Source organism: Callithrix jacchus, chromosome 8 (genome assembly GCF_049354715.1).
Source record: "Callithrix jacchus isolate 240 chromosome 8, calJac240_pri, whole genome shotgun sequence".
Lineage (NCBI taxonomy): Eukaryota > Metazoa > Chordata > Mammalia > Primates > Cebidae > Callithrix > Callithrix jacchus.
The window spans coordinates 36,554,823-36,576,710 of record NC_133509.1 but is presented as its reverse complement, the minus strand read 5'-3'; the positions used below and the strand labels follow the sequence as shown (position 1 = coordinate 36,576,710).

General features: G+C 39.6%; 1 protein-coding gene across 1 annotated transcript in view; it reads left to right on the top strand.

Annotated features, from left to right (window-relative positions):
- SHC4 (SHC adaptor protein 4) overlaps positions 1 to 14,849 on the top strand; it is a 148,611-nt gene extending 133,762 nt beyond the window's left edge. Inside the window, exon 12 of the mRNA XM_002807191.5 lies at positions 12,512 to 14,849. Coding sequence (XP_002807237.4) covers positions 12,512 to 12,664 — 153 coding nt within the window. The 3' untranslated portion in view covers positions 12,665 to 14,849. The remainder of the gene's footprint in view (positions 1 to 12,511) is intronic.
- Positions 14,850 to 21,888: the final 7,039 nt, after the last annotated feature.

Below are 21,888 nucleotides of genomic sequence, written 5' to 3'. Positions count from 1 at the left end.
TTGTACAAACATTTTAGAATATATGTACACAAACCTACATGGTATAGCCTACTACACACCTAGGCTATCTGGTATAGCCTATTGCTTCTAGGCTGCAAACCTGTACCACATGTTACTGTACTGAATACTGTAGACAATTGTAACACAAAGGTGAATATTTGTGTATGTAAACATAGAAAAGGTACAGTAAAATAGGATATAAAAGATTTTAAATGGTACACCTATATAGAACATTGACTGTGAATGAAGCTTGCAGAACTGGAAATTGCTCTGGATGAGTCAGCGAGTGAGTGGTAAGTGAATGTAAAGACCTAGGACATTACTGTACCCTACTGCAGGTCTTATAAACACTATACACTTAGATCACACTAAATTCATTTTTCTAAATTTTCTTCGATAATAAATTAACTTGAGTTTACTGCAAATTCTTTACTTTGTAAACATTTAAATTATTTTAATCTTTTGACTTTTGTAATAATATTTAGTTTAAAATATAGGCTATACAGCAGTACAAAAATATTTTTCTTTATGCCCTTATTCCATATGCTTTTTCCTATTTAAAAATTTTTAATTTATATTTTTTACTTTTAAACTTTTTTGTTGTTGTTAAAAATATAGTCAGAAACACAGACATTAGGCTTGCACTAGACAGGGGCAGGATCATCAATATCACTGTCTTCTATCTCCATATATTGTTCCACAGTCTTCAATGGGCAATAACGTGCATGGAGCAGTCATCTCCTAAGATAACAATGCCTTATTCTAGAATATCTCCTAAAGGACCTGGCTGAGTCTCTTGAGAAAGCGTCACTATTTTCAGAAATATGACCATGGCGGTTTGCTTAGTTTGTTTCTTTTTTCATCATAGATTTGCTTGTAAGCAGATAATGCAACATGAGCATTCTTTTCATTTAATGAATACCTTTTGGTGTGGGGGGTCCATATTTCCAATCTTTTCAAGAAGCTTGTTAAGGTCTGAAAAAGCTTCTGCTAAACTCTATTGTTAATTTTTGAGGGGTTCTTCTTTTTCTTCACCTGCACTTTCCTTTTGTCTCCTCTTCAGCTATGCCTCTCTGTTTCAGTTCCAACAACTCCCCATTAGTCAAATCTTCAGGATGATTACATTAGGCAACAGGAATTTTCCAGCTTCATTATAATCTAATGGGATCACCATTGTATATGCAGTCTGTTGTTAACCAAAATGTCATTATGCAGCAATAACTATATAACTATAGAACACATTAATGAATACACAAAATTTAAAAATGTAATTTGTGACATCAATAACATAAAATTGTGGGTGGAGAAATAACAGTGTAGAGTATTTGTACGTGGTGAAGTTGTTATCAGTTTAAAATAGATTGTTACAGCTATGTTTTATGTGAGCCCCATGGTAACCGCAAAGGAAATACTTATAGAAGATACACGAAACAAAATGATAAAGGAATTAAAGCCTATTCACTATGAAAAATCAATGAAATACAAATGAAGACAGAGAGGAAAAACTAGACCAAAAAAAAGCCTTAAGACAGAAAACAAGTAATAGATTGGTAATAGTTCTTCTCCATTAATCATTATTTAAAGTAAGTGTATTAAACTCTCTAATCAAAAAGCTGAATTGATTAGAGTGACTGAATTGATTTTAAAAACAGGATCCAACTACACACTATCTGTAAGAAACTTACTTTATTTTATTTTATTTTTTGAGATGAATTATTGCTCTGTCACCCAGGCTGGAGTGCAGTGGCACAATCTTGGCTCACTACAACATCTGCCTCCCAGGTTTAAGTGCTTCTCTTGCCTCAGCCTCCCGAATAGCTGGGATCACAGGGGTGTGCCACCATGCCCAGCTAAGTTTTGTATTTTTAATGGAGACTGGGTTTCACCATGTTGGCCTGTCTGGTCTCAAACTCCTGACCTCAGGTGATGCACCTGCCTCAGCCTCCTAAAGTGTTGGGATCATAGGCATGAGCCACTGTGCCTAGCAAGAACTCACTTTAGGTTTAAGGACACATGTAGGTTGAAAGTGAAAGTTTAGAAAAAGATAGTCCATGCAAATGATAACCAAAAGAGGGCAGGAGTGGCCATACTTATATCAGATAAAATAAACTTTAAGTCAAAATGTCAAAAGAGACAAAGAAGGACATAATATGATGATAAAAGGATCACATCTTCAGGAAGATTTAATAATTATAAATATATATGCATATCAGGGCACCCAGATATATCAAGCAAACATTGACAAAACTAAAGGGAGAAATAGAGAGCAAAACAATAATAGTAGGGGTTCTAATGCCTCACTTTCAATAATGGATAGAACACCAGGCAGATCAATGAGGAAAAAGAGAACTTGAACAACACTATAGACCAAGTGGATCTAACATACATATACAGAACATTCCAACAGCAACAGAATGCATATTCTTCTCAAGGGCACATAAAACATTCTCCAGAATAGATCATATGTTAGATCACAAGACAAGTCTTGACAAATTTAAGAGGCTGACATCATACCAAATATCAGTGGAATGAAAGTAGAGGCAGAGGGAAAACTAGTATTTCCATAAGCAACAAAAGGGACACTAGAAAAGTCCCTTTTATATTAAACTGAAAACCTTCTGCACAGCAAACACAAAACAACAACAAAAAACACAACAGCTTGGTGAAAAAGCAACCTACAGAATGAGAGAAATTATTTGCAAACAATGTATCTGATAAGGAGTTAATATCCAAAATACATAAGGAAAAAAATTAGCAAAAAAATAAGGAACCAGTTAAAACAGGCAAAGGACTTGAATGAATAAAGGTTCCTCCAAAAAGACCAAAAAATGACCTACAGGCATATGAAACCTGCTCGACATCATTAATCATCAGGAAAATGCAAATCAAAACCACAGTGATATAATACCTCACACTTGTTAAGATGGCCATTATTTTTTAAAAAATAGGAAGAAAATAACAGGTCTTTGCAAGGATGTGACAAAATTGGAGCCCTCATGCACTATTGGTGGTTGTGTAAAATTGTACAGCCTCTATGGAGCACAGTTTGGAGGTTTCTCAAAACATTAAAAATTATTATATAGTCTAGCATCCTCACTTCTTTGTAATTATCCAAGAGAACTGAAAGCAGGATCTTGAAAAGATACTTGCACTTCCATGTTTATTGCAGCATTATTCACAATAGTCTAGAGGTGACCACAAAGACCCACCAAAAGATGAATGGATAAAGAAAACATGGTATATCCATACAGCAGAGCACTATTCAACCACAGCAAAGAAGGAAGTCGGCTGGGTGTGGTGGCTCATGTTTGTAACCTCAGCACTTTGGGAGGCCGAGGCAGGCAGATCATGAGGTCATAAGATCGAGACCATTTTGGCTAACAGGGTGAAACACCATCTCTCCTAAAAGTACAAAAAACTAGCTGGGTGCAGTGGCTCAAAAAGAAAAGAAAAGAAAAGAAAAGAAGGAAGTCCTGTCCTATGCCACAATGTTCTCAAGGAAATGGGTAGTTCCTGTTTGATGGGTATAGAGTTTCAGTCATACAAGATGAAAAAGTTCTAAAGATCTGCTGTATAATATTGTACTTAACAATACTGTACTGTAAACTTAAAAATCTGTTAAGTGGAGAGGACTCAAGATGGCGCTGTGAGAACAACCCAGGATTGAAGCTCTCACTGGATGCACGGAGAGGGTGAGTAGGGGACGCATTTCCAGATGGATCTTAGTTGCCCACAGAACGGGGAAATTCCCAGGTATAAAAGAGATGCGGGACGCCAGGCAGAGGTCTTGGCTGGTGTAGCTGGCAGCCGGTGCGGCTGTGGCCCGCACTGGAGTGCAGAGGTGCTCCACAGCGCTCCATACAAAAGCGTACTGTTACGGGTGCCCTGTTGAACTGGCAAACTGAGACCTGAGAGGGCTGAACTTGAGCTTGAATGGGACTTGGACATTGAGCCAGCCCAGGAAATCCCAGGGACACAGCATTTGGGGTAGCGCGTGCAAAAAACAAAACGGTGATTCCAAATGCTCCCAGTGAGGAGGTTTTCTTAAACCGCACCTCTGTGGGGGAGGGACGTCCGCCATTACTGAGGCAATCAGCCCCTACTGAGGTACACACCCATTGCTGATGCAGCCTGCCGTCGCCGAGGCAAACTGGTACAACAGAGAGACTCCGCTGCAGGGCGTAGCCCATGGCAACAGGGTGGAGACTGCAGCAGAAGTGCAGAGCCTGCAGCAACAGGGCGAACCTCACACCAGCAGGGCGGAGCCTCAGCAGGCAAATAGTGACTAGACTGCCTCCTAGCTGGGCAGGACAGCGAGGCGGACACTCACAAGGAAAGCCCCAACCCCCCCACCCCAGACAGAGCATCTGAGAAAAAAAGGGTTATTTTATGAGGTATGTTGCAGCAGAATTAAACATAGCAGCCTAACAGCCCTGAATGAACAACAAAGCTCACAGCTCAGCACTTGAGCCCCTACAAAGTACAGACTGTCTCCTCAAGCAGCTCCCTGACCCCTCTATATCCAAAAGACTGACATTTGGCATGCATCATTCTGGGACAAAGATAGCAGAAAAAGAAACTGGTAGCATCCCTCGCTGTTCCACAGCTGCTACAGGTGCACCCCAGACAAGCAGGGCCTGGAGTGGACCTCAGCAGTAGTACAGCGAAGGGGCTAGACTGGTAGAAGGAAACCAAGTAACAGAAATACTTCATCATCAACAATCTGGGTGTCCACTCAGAGACCCAATTGAAAAGTCAGCAACTACACAGACGACAGGTGGATAAATCCACAAAGATGGGAAGAAACCAGCACAAAAAGGAGGAAAACACCCGAAACCAGAACACCTCACCGCCTAGAAAGGACCAAAACTCCTCACCAGCAAGGGAACAAAGCTGGATGGAGAATGACTGTGATGAAATGACGGAATTAGACTTCAGAAGGTGGATAATGAGAAACTTTTGTGAGCTAAAAGAACATGTTTTAAATCAATGCAAAGAAAGTAAGAACCTTGAAAAAAGATTCGAGGAAATGATAACAAGAATGGATACCTTAGAGAGGAATATGAATGAATTAAAGGAGCTGAAAAACACAATACGAGAACTTCACGAAGCATGCACAAGTTTCAATAGCCGAATTGACCAAGCAGAAGAAAGAATATCAGAAGTCGAAGATCAACTCAATGAAATAAAATGAGAAACCAAGATCAGAGAAAAAAGCGCAAAAAGGAATGAACAAAGTCTCCAAGCAATGTGGGACTATGTGAAGAGACCCAACCTACGTTTGATAGGCATACCAGAATGTGACAAAGAGAATGAATCCAAGCTGGAAAATACTCTTCAGGACATTATCCAGGAAAATTTCCCCCACCTAGCAAGACAGGCCAACACTCAATTGCAGGAAATACAGAGAACACCACAAAGATATTCCACAAGAAGAGCAACCCCAAGGCACATAATCGTCAGATTCAACAGGGTTGAAATAAAGGAGAAAATACTAAGGGCAGCCAGGGAGAAAGGTCGGGTCACCCACAAAGGGAAGCCCATCAGACTCACAGCAGATCTCTCGGCAGAAACTCTACAAGCCAGAAGAGAGTGGGGGCCAATATTCAACATCCTTAAAGAAAAGAACTTTCAACCCAGAATTTCATATCCAGCCAAACTGAGCTTCAGAAGTGAAGGAAAATAAAATCCTTTGCGAACAAGCAAGTACTCAGAGATTTTGTCACCACCAGGCCTGCTTTACAAGAGCTCCTGAAAGAGGCACTACACATAGAAAGGAACAACCAGTACCAGCCATTCCAAAATCACATGAAATGCTAAAGAGCATCAACATAATGAAGAATCTACAACAAGTAATGGGCAAAACAGCCAGCTAGCATCAAAATGGCAGTATCAAATTCACACATAACAATATTAACCCTAAATGGAAATGGGCTAAATGCACCAATCAAAAGACTCAGACTGGTAAATTGGATAAAAAGCCAAAACCCATCAGTGTGCTGTATCCAGGAAACCCATCTCACATGCAAGGATACACAAAGGCTCAAAATAAAGGGATGGAGGAAGATTTACCAAGCAAATGGAGAGCAAAAGAAAGCAGGAGTTGCAATTCTCATCTCTGATAAAATAGACTTTAAAGCAACAAAGATCAAAAGAGACAAAGAAAGGCCATTACATAATGGTAAAAGGATCGATACAACAAGAAGAGCTAATGATCCTAAACATATATGGACCCAATACAGGAGCACCCAGATACATAAGGCAAATTCTTAATGACTTACAAAGAGACTTAGACTCTTTTTGAAAAGATCAACAAAATAGACAGACCACTAGCCAGATTGATTAAAAAGAAAAGAGAGAACAACCAAATGGATGCAATAAAAAATGATAAAGGGGAAATCACCACAGATTCCACAGAAATTCAAACCATCATCAGAGAATATTACAAACAACTCTATGCACATAAACCAGTACACCTGGAAGAAATGGATAAATTCCTGGACTCCTGTGTCCTCCCAAGCCTAAACCAGGAGGAAGCTGAAACTATGAATAGACCAATAACAAGGTCAGAAGTCGAGGCAGCAATTAAGAGCCTACCACACAAAAAAAGCCCAGGTCCAGACGGGTTCACAGCCGAATTCTACCAGACACACAAAGAGGAGCTGGTACCATTTCTTCTGAAACTATTCCAAATAATCCAAAGAGAAGGAATCCTTCCTACCAAAACCCGGCAGAGACCCAACAAAAAAAGAAAACTTTAGGCCAATATCCATGATAAACATAGATGCAAAAATCTTCAATAAAATATTGGCAAGCCGATAGCAACAGCAAATCAAAAAACTTATTCATCATGATCAAGTAGGATTCATCCCGGGGATGCAAGCCTGGTTCAACATATGCAAGTCTATAAACGTAATTCACCACATAAACAGAACCAAAAACAAAAATCACATGATTATTTCAATTGATGCAGAGAAGGCCTTTGACAAAATTCAACAGCTCTTTATGCTAAAAACCCTCAATAAACTCGGTATCGATGGAACGTATCTCAAAGTAATAAAAGCTATTTATGACAAACCAGCCAATATCATACTGAATGGGCAAAAACTGGAAGCATTCCCTTTGAAATCTGGCACTACACAAGGATGCCCTCTCTCACCACTCCTATTCAATATAGTACTGGAAGTTCTAGCCAGAGCAATCAGGCAAGAAAAAGAAATAAAGGGTATTCAAATAGGAAAGGTGGAAGCCAAATTGTCTCTATTTGCAGACGACATGATAGTATACCTAGAAGACCCCATCGCCTCAACCCAAAAACTCCTGAAACTGATAAGCAACTTCAGCAAAGTCTCAGGATATAAAATCAATGTGCAAAAATCACAAGCCTTCCTCTACACCAATAACAGACTTAAAGAGAGCCAAATCAAGAATGAACTGCCATTCACAATTGCTACAAAAAGAATAAAATACCTTGGAATACAACTCACAAGGAACGTAAGGGACCTCTTCAAAGAAAACTACAAACCACTGCTCAACGAAATCAGAGAGGACACAAATAGAGGGAGAAACATTCCATGTTCATGGTTAGGAAGAATTAATATTGTAAAAATGGCTCTGCTGCCCAAAGTAATTTACAGAATTCATGCTATACCCATCAAGCTATCATTGACTTTCTTCACAGAACTGGAAAAAACCACCATGAACTTCATATGGAACCAAAAGAGAGCCCGCATAGCCAAGTCAATTCTAAGCAAAAAGAATACAGCGGGGGACATCACACTACCGGATTTCAAACTATACTACAAGGCTACAGTAATCAAAACAGCATGGTACTGGTACCAAAACAGAGATATAGACCAATGGAACAGAACAGAGGCATCAGAGGCAACACAACATAGCTACAACCATACAATCTTTGATAAACCTGACAAAAACAAGCAATGGGGAAAGGATTCCCTGTTCAACAAATGGTGCTGGGAAAACTGGCTAGCCATGTGCAGAAAGCAGAAACTGGACCCCTTCCTGACACCTTACACCAAAATTAACTCCAGATGGATTAAAGACTTAAACATAAGACCTGGCACCATAAAAACCCTAGAAGGAAATCTAGGCAAAACCATTCAGGACATAGGAGTAGGCAAGGACTTCATGAACAAAACACCAAAAGCATTGGCAACAAAAGCCAAAATAGACAAATGGGACCTAATGAAACTCCACAGCTTCTGCACAGCAAAAGAAACAGTCTCTAGAGTGGATCGGCAACCAACAGAATGGGAAAAAATTTTTGCAGTTTACCCATCTGACAAAGGGCTGATATCCAGAATTTACAAAGAACTCAAACAGATTTACAGGAAAAAAACAAACAAGCCCATTCAAAAATGGGCAAAGGATATGAACAGACACTTTACGAAAGAAGACATATATGAGGCCAAAAATCATATGAAAAAATGCTCATCGTCACTGGTCATCAGAGAGATGCAAATCAAAACCACATTGAGATACCATCTCACACCAGTTAGAATGGCCATCATTAAAAAATCTGGAGACAACAGGTGCTGGAGAGGATGTGGAGAAATAGGAACACTTTTACACTGTTGGTGGGAGTGTAAATTACTTCAACCATTGTGGAAGACAGTGTGGCGATTCCTCAAGGCCTTAGAAATAGAAATGCCATTTGACCCAGCAATCCCATTACTGGGTATATATCCAAAGGACTATAAATCGTTCTACTATAAGGACACATGCACGTGAATGTTCATTGCAGCACTGTTTACAATAGCAAAGACCTGGAATCAACCCAAATGCCCATTCATGATAGATTGGATTGGGAAAATGTGGCACATATACACCATGGAATATTATGCAGCAATCAGAAATGATGAGTTCGTGTCGTTTGTAGGGACATGGATGAATCTGGAGAACATCATTCTCAGCAAACTGACACAAGAACAGAAAATGAAACACCGCATATTCTCATTCATAGGTGGGTGATGAAAAATGAGAACACATGGACACAGAGAGGGGAGTACTAAACACTGGGGTCTATTGGGGGGAAAAGGGGAGGGCCAGTGGGAGGGGGTGGTGGGGAGGGATAGCCTGGGGAGAAATGCCAAATGTGGGTGAAGGGGAGAAAGCAAACAAAACACACTGCCATGTGTGTACCTATGCAACTGTATTGCATGCTCTGCACATGTACCCCAAAACCTAAAACGCAATAAAAAAAAATCTGTTAAGTGTACAGCACTGTGTTTTTAACTAATGTGTGTGTGTGTGTGTGTGTGTGTGTGTGTGTGTATATATACAACATATCTCATATTATATGTTTTTTACCACAATGAGAAAATTCTGTGTGGGTGTGGTTACAACCACAAGTGTCTGTGGAGCCAGGACTATACTGTAAGTGAATAAAGCTGGGCAGGGGACAGAGTGAGTATACAGAAAAAGGCACATATCCTGTACAAGGGGGACAGTCAATCACTCAACTTCAACCAATCACTGTCATGCAGAGTAGAGGCCCAGTGGGACCAGATTTTTTTTTTGAATAAGTCACAAAACCAGAGTTTTATAGGAACTCTTCCTATTTTTAATTCACAAGAGTTGAGATTCTCTGTGGATCACACCCACCTCCCCCATCCTATCCTTTAGCAAACTAAAGCATATGGTATATTCGGCCAGAGAGTGGCCTGTTTATAATCTCTGTACTTGAAATATTAATTTGACACTTGTATACAGGATTGATGAAAGAGAAAGGGAAAGACCAGGGACAGAGAGAGTAATTAGAGGCTTCTAGGTAAAAAGTAGTGAAAGCCTGAGGCAGAATGGAGGTAGAAGAAATACAAAGAAGAGAGCAGAGTGACTTGGCATCAAGAACATAGAATGGCAGGATTGGTCAGCTGATTTGGTGTGGGATGGGAATGAGATGGAGGAGATGAAAACCACTTTGAGGTTTGGAGCCATTTGAGAGCAAATTGGTGCCACTGTGTCCTTTCCTGTAAATCCTTGCATGTGTATTTCCTAAGAACAGAGATATTCTCAGCCGGGCGTGGTGGCTCATGCCTGTAATCCTAACGCTTTGGGAGGCCAAGGCAGGCAGATCACAAGGTCAAGAGATGGAGACCAACCTGGCCAATATAGTGAAATTTCATCTCTACTAAAAATACAAAAAAGTAGTTGGGCGTGGCGGTGCACACTTGCAGTCCTAGCTACTCGAGAGGCTGAGGCAGGAGGATCGCTTGAGGCAGAGGTTGCAGTGAGCCAAGATCATACCACTGCACTCCAGCCTGGTGACAAAGCGAGACTCCATTTCAAAAACAAACAGAACAGAGACATTCTTTTACATAGCCATAGTATAATGATCAAAATCAGGAAACTTAACATGTGTACAACACTATTATCTAAGTCATAGTTCATATTCAAATTGTTAATTGTTCCAGTAATTATGCATGATTTTAACATGCTGAAAACCAACATCTAGACAGAACTTGAAGAATCCCTTGTAGGAGAGCTAGCAGAAATAGGTAACAAGGTGCTGCCTAGTTACATGCCTTCCCTTTCCTGGATGGTTCCTAGCCACCCTCCAAACAGGAGCACATGTATAAGCAGGCCACCAAGGTGGTGGAGCTACAAAGAATAGTAATGTCCATCTTCTGTCTATGCATCGGGTGCATGGAGTACTAGAAAGGAAATTCCGCAGAAGGCATGCTGTAAGAAAACTGAACTTCTTTGGCATGCACAACATAAGTTCCATGCAACAAATATCTGTGAATCAGCTACTGTGAAGTCTGTGGGAAGGAGACATGAATGCCTATTAGAAAGGTCTGAGGAGGCTTCTTGGAGAAGGCAGGAATGCTGAGCCTCCAAAGAAAGGTAGTGCTGCCGGGTTTTGGGGTACAGGGGAGAGCTCAGATCCCGAGAGGATGTTTTTCCAGGCTCTTGGTCACTCACTTACCCAAGAATGGGAGAGGGGACCACAGCAGGAGCACTCAAAAGAAAATATCAGACCCCAAAGACTTTTGCAGAAAAGTGATTTATTTAGGCAGAGAGAAAGAGAGGAAAAAAGAAGGGGAAAGAAACAGCTAGCTCTCACACTGAGTGAGAAGAAGGAAAAGCCTCTCTCACACTGAATGAGAAGGGTTCCCAGAGGGGGAAAACCAAGAAGGAAAGCTCCTCTCACGCTAAGAGAGAGAATCCAGAAAGATGGAATCCAGGAGAGAGAAAGCAGCTTCGAAGAGTGGAAGGGGACCCCAGAGGGGGAAATCAGTATGGATGAGATAGACAGGGACTTTTAACCTGGGAGGAATTCCCACCTTCTCCAAGCCCCCTTGCCGATGAAAAGGGTTTCTTTAAAATGTCCGCTGGAGTTACTGACTTTTGATCTTTTCCCGGGCCTGTGAAAATTAAAACAGTGACCGTTTGGTCTCCGGGATGGCGGGTGGTGGGGGAAGTTCTTGTCCTTGAAACTACGCCCCCTTGTGGCCCCTGGAAGAGAATACATTCCCTCAGTAGGAGGTAGGATTTTTCCAGAAGGGCCTGCTTCTTACAGAGACAAGGTGATATGGAAGCTCTCTGCTTTACAGCAGATAATTACAATCCTGGGATTCATGCTTGTGTACAAACCAGTTAAATAGATAGTGACATGATATACCAAACAATAATACTGTAAAGAGGCTGATTGCAAATAGGGATTGAGTGACAAGTGCATACCGTTTTCCTAACTTATAGGAATGGTTGCTTTAAAATGGTAATGGGGAATCAGAAAATTGTTTACTAGGGAATACAGAATTTAAAAGTACCGTTTCTCCTAGCACTTTGGGAGGCCGAGGCGGGCATTTGCCTTAGCTCAGGAGTTCAAGACAAGCCTGGGGAACAGGGCGAAATGCCATCTCTACTAAAATACAAAAAATTAGCCAGGCATAGTGGCATATGCCTTTCATCCCAGCTACTCAGGAGGCTGAGACACCGAAATTGCTTGAACCCAGGAGGTGGAGGTTGTAGTGAGTCGAGATCGTGCCACTACACTCCAGCCTGGGTGACGGAGTGAGACTCTGGTTTCCAAAAGAACAAAAAACAAAAAAGTGCCTTTTCTGACAGGCACTGTGGCTCACGCCTGTAATCCTGGAACTCTGGGAGACTGAGGCAGGCGGATCACGAGGTCAAGAGATCAAGATCATCCTGGACAACATGGCGAAACCTCATCTCTACTAAAAATACAAAAATCAGTTGGGCATTGTGGCACATGTCTGTAGTCCCAGCTACTTGGGAGGCTGAGGCAGGAGAATTGCTTGAACCCAGGAGGCAGAGGTTGCGATGAGCCAAGAGTTCACCACTTCACCCTAGCCTGATGACAGAGCAAGACTCTGTCTCAAAAAAATAAAAATAATAAAAAGGTACCTTTTCTTTTTTCAGCAAAATAACTACTTTAGGGATAAATCTGGCATTTTCCCCCGATTGTTGATATCTTTCAGGAGACTACTATAATTTAACCTAAATATATTTGTACTTCTTTTTCAAGGTGAGGACCAAGGATCACGTGTTTGATAATGTTGGCCACCTTATCAGATACCATATGGATAACAGTTTGCCAATCATCTCTTCTGGAAGCGAAGTAAGCCTTAAACAACCAGTGAGAAAAGATAATCCAGGACTTTTGCATTCCAACAAATGACAGTGTTGAAGCACCATCACACTGATATTTGAAGAAACTCCATTTTGTATTGGACACAAAGATAATTTAAACTTTGTCTGTAGATAAAATAGAGCACGAACTGCGAAGTGCATCTTTCTGAGACCGTCATGGACTAGGTCCTCTATAAAATGAAGAACTAACAAAATTTGGTCTTCAGAAATGAAAATCAGAAAAGAGGAAGAGGGTTGGTCATTTTAAAAGAAATTATATGTATGCACGGATGTCACTTTTTAAGGCCATATTGCATTGATAACAAGCTAAAAGCACAACTAAAATTTCACATGCTAACGACAACTTGAATGAACTGCTGGGACAGTGGTATGTGCCTTTCAACTTGATAATTTGGGGACATTTTCATATTGGGGAGGTTAGTTCTAACTATCTTCATGTTCTATGACTACAGAACCATTTGCCAAAAAAAAAAGTTTTTCTTGCTACAAAAAATAAGAAGCAATTATCTTGAGCCTTATTGACTTTATTACGTTTTCTGTTTAGTAGCAGTTTTTACTGCAATGTTAAAATAAATATGGCATTCAATTCAGACTGTGTGTATGTCAGTGGAATCAAATCAAAAGCCACTAACATGGCTGTCTGTTTCATTGGTTTGTCCTATTTGCTGGTTAAAAGGATTGGGGCCCAAATTCTCTGGCCTAGCATTTCTCAGTGTTTGCTATTCAGACTGTTCAAATACAGCATGTGACAAGCTTAAGAGGCCAAATCTATCAGCCAATCTGATTTCATTATATTCTTCCCATCTTCCTGCAAAAATTTAAAAAACAAAACAGTCCTGTAGAGATTTAAAAGATGGTAAACAAAAGCAGTATTCTTCATATTTACTATTCAAATTGGTTTCATTCTTAAAGTACAGAATTTATTTGAAATGATAGGAAAATTTCTTCGTGATTGGCTGACACTGAATCACGGTCTCTCACTTACATATATGCTTAGCACTTTGTGTAGATATGATCAGACAAAAATGCAGAAGGGAAAAAAGCCTATTGAATGAAGCCCTTGGAAAGATTTGCCACATGTAGAGCAACTGGTAAACTGAGTAATTAAGCATGGTGTACAGAAAAGCATTAGGCTGGGGCTTATCAGTGTGACCTTGAGCAAGTTGCTGAATCTGTTTGGATTCCAGTTTCCTTGTCTATAAAATGAGCTAACTGGGCTGGGTGAATTCGCAGGACCACTTCAGTCCTAACTTAGTATAAGTCTTTTAAAAAGCACGTTTTTCATTTGTTAGAGGTTGTTATTGATAACTGGTCTGTATAGTTAAGGTCAAAACTTAAGCTTTCCTTTTTTTACCCTGTGTCCGTACTCAGAATAAATGGCACACCTGAGATCAACATTCACCTCATTTAGACCCCAAACCATTCAGTCTAAAACACTGAAACTTTGGAATAATATAGGGAATGATGGTAAAAGTGGATTTGGTTTGAGTAGTGTCCTTTTCTTGCCTATGCAAGAAAAGTGTTTTGTTATTGTGGTTGTTTTTTTAATCTTGAGTTATTTGGATATTGCCTTAACTCCACTTCATTCTGGCTATGTAGATACAACTTAGTCTTTGTGATTGTGATACAATTGCTAAATTTTAAATAAAACTTCTTTTGGATAGAAATCATCAGAAACCAAGCAAACTGAACTCTAATATTTTACTGGAAAGGCTTATGATTTTTATTCTACTGCCATTAATTTTTAGATGGGTGTGTTTCCTCTCAGACAACTAGAATTAATGTATTTTTCACCAGTTTTTCATATACCTTAGATCTTGATCATTTGACCTTATAAAGGGGATCAGCATGGGTATAGATAGTAGAAATGTATGGGTAGTCTAACCACTTTTATCAGAGACAGGGCAGGGCTGTGCTCTCAGTCTAGCTGGGCAGAGTTCCTGATACAGATAGATGCAGTGACTGTAAATGGTGTCAGGAGTACACATGGATGATCAGTATTTGACTGTAATAGTATAGTAGTTAGATAAACAAATACTGCACTTAAAAATACCAGAGACACAGTTGAAACAAAAGGAAACAAAAAAAGGAATGTCTGCATGCTATTTTAATCTCACGTTCTTCATCTATCTTAAAGTGGAAATCCATTTGCCTATAAATACCTGTAAATGACTTTAAAAAAATAAATGGTTATTGCTTTGTGACAACTGACAGAATATGTCTGATGTTTGGGATTTGGAAACTTTGTCATTTGTATGTATCAGGGAAACACATTGGCTCACTCAAACCGGGTAATTCCAGGTGAGTTTAATAAAGGGACTATTTACAAAGGTGTGGGCAGAGTGTAGGAAATCAGGAGGGAGAATGCAGTACCCTCGGGCCAATAAAGTCAGAAAGGGAAAGAACAGCTAACAGAATCTGGAGAGGGAGTTATGTGCCAGAGCTGCCTTTTAGGAGCTGTGGCCTGTAGTGGAGGAATGCAGTCAGCCCTGCTGACTCAACTAAGAGGCAGTGAGAGGCATTCATAACCCAACATTTTTCTCCTCCGCCTGTATATCTTCTGCTGAGATTTTCCACTGGCCCAAGCAACTTGAAGACAGAGAACAAGGGTGCTCCTTGATGCAGTTCTGGAGGTAAGAACAGAAGGGGAGGGAAAAGAGTAGAGGGGGAGATCTGGAAGGGCAAATAAGTGGAGTATATCAAGCACAGAGGACTTTGGAGAGAGGCAAGCTTCTAAAAGTATTAGAGAGGGTTTGGGTTAGCCAGTAAGGCCAGTAAGCAAGTACAGCTAATTTTCAGAGGAATAAGTACATATATTCAGGTAACCATAAATGAATTACAGCAAAAATGTCAACTAGTTATTATTACTAAAATTCAAACCATATTTTGAGGCATTGATTAATGCCTCAAAAGAACAGCTTCAACTGCATTTCAACCTTACAGAGATAGTTTTAATCCTGCCTTCATGTTTCTTACAACTCCTTCTACTAATTCTGCCCTTTTATTACTTTAATTATATATGGAAAAGTAATGAACCTGTCCCTGTTACCTTTTATGGTAACATATACTATAGACCCACAATAATTATAGACTATAGACCCACAATAATTATAATATGAAATCACTATGTCAAATATATGTGAAACATACTATCTGCATCTGTGTAAAGTATTTAAATATCAACATATTATTGTCAAAAATGAATTGTCTATAGTTTGCCACAGTCTTACTAATAGGAAAAATGATTTTAGTCTGTGAATGAAAGAGAATTTATCACTACAGACCGTGGAAACATCAAAGGAATAGTAGGGGAATGCCATGTACAATTCTACACATATAAATTTGACAACAACTTAGATGAAATAGATCAAATCCTCAAAAAGTACAAACTACCACAATTTAGCCAATATGAAATTGATCATTTGATTAATCTTATAACTATTAAGAAAATTTAATTCACAAGTACCTCCCCCAAAAGAAATTCCAGGCTCAGATGTTTCATAGCAGAACTTTATCATTTGAAGAAATTACATTAATATTATACAATTGCTTTGAGAAAACTGAAGAGAAGGGAATACTTCTCAATTCATATTTTGAAGGTAAAATTACTCTAGCATCAAAACCAGACAAAAAGGCACAAAAAAAAGAAAACTGATGAAATCTCTGTGAATAAGATGCAAAAATCATTAATAAAATATTACCAAGAATTATTCCCCAATATATAAAAAGAATTATGCATCATAATATGACTCAGTAAGGTTGATTCCAGGAATAAAGGCTGGTTCAATGTTTGAAAATCAATCACCATATTAAGAATCTAAAGAAAAAAAACCATATGATATCAATTGATGCAGGAAATGCATTTGATACAATTCAACATTCATTTATGATAAAAATTCTTAGTAAACTAAGAATAAGTAAGAACCATCTACAGAAGCCATGAGTAGTGGCTCACACCTGTAAACACCTGTACAGCACTTTGGGAGGCCAAGGCAGGCAATTGCTTGAGCTTAGGATTTTGAGACCAGCCTGGGTAGCATGGCACAACTCCATCTCCACAGAACATTTTAAAAAAATTACCTGGGTGTGGTGTATGCACCTGTAGTCCCAGATACTCAGGAGGCAGAGGTGGGAGGATCACTTGAGCCTTGGAGGCCAAGGCTTCAGTGAGCCATAGTTGTGCCCCTGCACTCCAGTCTGGGCAATGAAGTGAGACCCTGTCTCAAAAAAAAAAAAATCATCTACAAAGAACCTACAGCTAACTAACATTATACTTAAAGTCATGGCCTGAGTCATTCCCCCCTAAAATAAGGTGCAAGCAGTGCCTATTATCATTATTCTTGTCAACATAGTGCTGGAAGTTCTAGCCAGTGCAATAAGACAGGAAAAGGAAATAAAAGGTATACAGATCAGAAAAGAAATAAAACTGTCCCAATTTGCAGATAACATGATTGTTTATGTGCAAAATTCCCTATAAAAATCCTCAAAATCCCCAAATCCAGATAATGACCAAAAAAACCCTCCTAGAACTAAGTTTACCAATGCTTAGAGGACACAAGACAAGCATACAAAATTAAATTGAATTTCTATATATTAACAATGAACATATAGACACAAAGATTAAAAATGCAATACTGTTTACAGTTGACAAAAAGGACATGCATATAAACCTAACAAAATATGTACAAAATGCACACTGAAAACTACAGAATACTGATGAAAGAAATCAAAGAAGATCAAATAAATGGAGAGGCACACTGTGTTGATGGATTACAAACTTCAACATAAGGAAGATGTCAACTCTTCCCAAATTGATATACAGACCGCATGCAATTCTTGTCAAAATTTCGGCAAGATTTTTGTAGATATAGACACGATTTTTCTAGAATGGATGTGGAAAGGCAAAGGAACTAGAATAGCTAAAACAATTTTGAAAAAGAACAAGTGGGAGGAGTCATCTGATTTTAAGACATATTATATCATTTTAAAGACTGAATTGATGTCGGTGGAAGAATAGACACATAGGTTAATGGAACAAGACAGAGAACCCAGAAACAGACCACTCAAATATGTCCAACTGATTTTTGACAAAGATGCAAAGCAACTCAATAGATAAAGGCTAGTCATTTCAACAAACGGTGCTCATGATGGTTAATATTGTCAACTTGATTGGATTGAAGGATGAAAACTATCGTTCCTGGGTGTGTCTGTGAGAGTGTTGCCAAAGGAGATTGATATTTTAGTCAGTGGACAGGGAGAGGCAGACCCACTCTCAATCTGGGTGGGCACCATCTAATTAGCTGCTAGGAGGCTAGAATAAAGCAAACAGGAGAAGGTGGAAGAACTTGACCTGCTGAGTGTTCTGGCCTTCATCTTTTCTCCCATGCTTCCTGCACTCGAACACCAAACTTCAAGTTGTACTCCTGTATGTATACCAGTGGTTTGCCGGGGCTCGCGGGCCTTGGCCACAGACTGAAGGCTATAGTCAGCTTCCTGACTTGTGAGGTTTTGGGACTTGGACTGGCTTCCTGGCTGCTCAGTTTGCAGACAGCCTTTTGTGGGACTTCACCTTGTGATTGTGTGAGTCAGTTCTCCTAGTAAACTCCCCTTTACATTATACATCTGTTCTGTTAGTTCTGTCCCTTTAGAGAAACCAAATGCAGTGCTGGAATACTTTAGTATCTGTAGGCAAAAGAATGAACTTCACACTTTACACAAACCTTAATTCAAGTAGACTGTGGACATAAATGTCAGATGTAAAACTTAAACACTTTTAGGGAAAAAAAACCTAAGAGAAGATCTTCAGGACACAGGACTAAACAAAAAGTTACACTTAATATGATCCATAAAAGGAAACACTGGCTGGGCGCGGTGGCTCACACCTGTAATCCCAGCACTTTGGGAGGCCGAGGCAGGAGGATCACGAGGTCAGGAGATCGAGACCATCCTGGACAACATAGTGAAATCCTGTCTCTACTAAAAATACAAAAAAATTAGCTGGATGCAGTGGCATGCCCCAGCTACTTGGGAGGCTAAGGCAGGAGAATTGCTTGAACCTAGGAGGTAGAGATTGCAGTGAGCTGAAATTGTGCCACTGTACTTCAACCTGGGCAACACAGCAAGACTGCGTCTCAAAAAAAGAAAACACTGGTACAGTAGTGGACTTCATCAAAATTACAGATTTTTGGCCAGGCACAGTGGTTCACACCTGTAATCCTAGCAATTTGGGAGGCCGAGGTGGGCAGATTGCCTGAGCCCGGGAGCTGGAGACCAGCCTGGGCTACATGGAGAAACCCAATCTCTACTAAAAGTACAAAAAGTTAGCCAGGCCTGGTGGTGTACACCTGTAGTCCTAGCTACTTGGGAGGCTGAGGCAGGAGAATTGCTTAACCTGGGAGGAAGAGGTTGCAGTGAGCCAAGATCATACCACCGCACTCCAGTCTGGGCAACAGAGCAAGACTCTGTCTCAAAAAATAATAATAATAATTACAGATTTTTGCTCTGTGTAAAACTGTGTTGAGAGGATGAAGGATAAACCATAGACTGAGAGAAAATATTTGCAAAACACATATCTGACAAAGGACAAGTATCTAGAATGTAGTTTAAAACTTTCAAAACTCAACAGTTAGAAAAAATACAGTAGAGGCTGGGCACGGTGCTTCAGCCTGTAATCCCAGCACTTTGGGAGGCCAAGGCAACATTCAACCCAGCAGTAGCACTGCTGGGTATTGATCACACACACAAAAATGAATCCTTATGTTCACACTAAAACTTGTGCAGGAATGTTCATAACAGCTTTGTTCACAATAACCAAAAACTGGAGACAACCCAGATTTTTCCATGGGTGAATGATTAAACCAATTGTGGTATATCCATACCATGAAACGCTATTCAACAGTAAAAAGGAAGAATTCAGAGACCCAACAACTCAGATGCATCTCCAGAGAATTAGGAAGAGTGTAAAATGCCAGTCCCAAAAGGTTCTGTGATATATATATATATATATACATATATACACACACACACACACACACACACATAAACATTTTTGAAATAATAAAATTATACATATGAAGAACAGAGTAGGGATTGCTATGGTCTGAATGTTTGTGTCCCCCTAACATTCATATGCTGAACCTAATCATCGGTGTGATAATACTAGAAGGTGGGGCCTTTGGAAAGTAATTAGATGAATGCCCCTTTAAAAGAGGTCTCGGAGTGCTCTCTCAGCATTTCCATCATGTGAGTATGCAGTAAGAAGCTGCCTTCTATGAGCCAAGAAGTGGGCCCCCATCAGACACCAAATCTGCTGTGCCTTGATCTGGAACTTCCTACTCTCCAGAAGTAGAATTTAAAAATTTCCGTTATTTATAAGCCATCCACTTTATGGTACTTTGTTATAGCAATGCCAGCAGATTAAGACAGGGATTAAGGAGGGAGTTGGGAGGTGGGAGGGAAGTGGGTATGATTATAAGAGGAGAACAGGAGGGATCCTTTTGGTGGTAGAATGGTTTTGTATCTTGACTGTATTAATGTAGATATCCTGGTTATGACACTGTAGTATTGTTTTGTAAGATATTATTGGTGGAAACTGGGTAAAGCTTACAGGAGATCTCATTTCTTGCATGTGAGTTTTTAATTTTCCCAAAATAAAAAAGTTTAATAAAGTTTAGGGGTAAAACCTGGATATGTCAAAAGATTTTAGTTTAAATTTCTACTTTAACACTTCGCAGTTCCACTGAACACAGTATATCCACAGAACATGGTGGTAAGATCATCTTGGTAGTCCTGGGTCCCATCATGCTAGGACTAGGAGGGTCAATTGGAGGAGCTGCATGAGGTTATACTCTTGAAGGGCCTCAAGTGCAAATGTCTGATATTGTTTCTGGAGATAAGCTGATGAGAGCAAAGGATGGCAAACAAGGGTGATGTAGGAGGTACAGTCAGTGCTTTGTCCTACCCTGGAATCCCTCAAACCAGTTCTGTCTGCCCCTCCTCTGGCTACTGTGTGTTTTGCTTCTGACAGCCTGGACTGTCACTGTTCATTCTGAGAATAAATGCAGGCTTGTGAAACTGCTTTGGGTCACCAAGAACCAGAGGGGCCTGTGAGTTTACTCCTCACACACTCACGTGTACAAGAATGTGAAAGCTCAGTTCCTTTGCATCTGTTACACTCCAGAGTTCAGATCCTTCTAAAAATCATACTCTTATGTGGCCTCTTCTCCTAGCTTTACCCCTTTCTTTACCTTCACTGGTTTCTACTGGAAGCCCTTAAAACATCATCTGTATACATGTATCCCGTTGCTGGAATATTCTAAGTATTCAAATGCATTAAAATTTTTAATAAATATAAATTTATAAAAATTTATAAATGTTAATTATACATTTTCTTATGAATTACATTATATAATGCTATATTTTGTCAAAATGCATTGAACACACTATGTCAGCGTTTCAAATATGTACCAATTTTATAATCTTGTTTTGGTACTTCTTTCTTTTTTAATCTACTGAATGTTTCAAGAAACAAAAATGGAATGGCCTGAGTATGCCATTTGGATGGGTCTTCATTCAATGTTCTATAATTATCTCAGCTTTGGATCTTTAAAAACGGTCAATATCACTTCTGACAGCTTTTATTGGTTTCTGATTAAAAGCCTGTGTTTAAAAATCCTAAACATTAAATCCAACCCATTGGTGCTTACACTCTTTTGATTAAAGAAGCAAAAGCCCTAACTTTCATCCAGCCCATCTCTTTCTTTGGCAGGGAAAAAGAACTTGGTGACAATAGAGAACTGGAGAGGAAAAATAGAATTATTTACCTACTTTTAAGAGAGGAGTATGATCTCATTCATATAATTGTATATTCCTAAATACTGCCCTATTTTTCAAAAAACAAGCAATTTTTCACACTTGCCTTGATAAATATGTTATTTAAGCAAAAAAAGCCAGCATATTCCATAAAGTATAAGCAAATTTCAGAGGAATTACAGGTTGATTGCTTTAGTAATAAGAACTCAAACCTTTAAATGTATATTATATTAATTATATTATATTGTATTATATTATATTATTTATTACAGAGTCTTGCTCTGTCACCTAGGCTGGAGTGCAGTGGCACAATCTTAGCTCACTGCAACTTCTGCCTCCCAGGTTCAAACAATTCTCCTGACTTGGTCTCCCGAGTAGCTGGGACTATGGGCATGCGCCACCACGCCTGGCTAGTTTTTATATTTTTGGTAGAGACAGGGT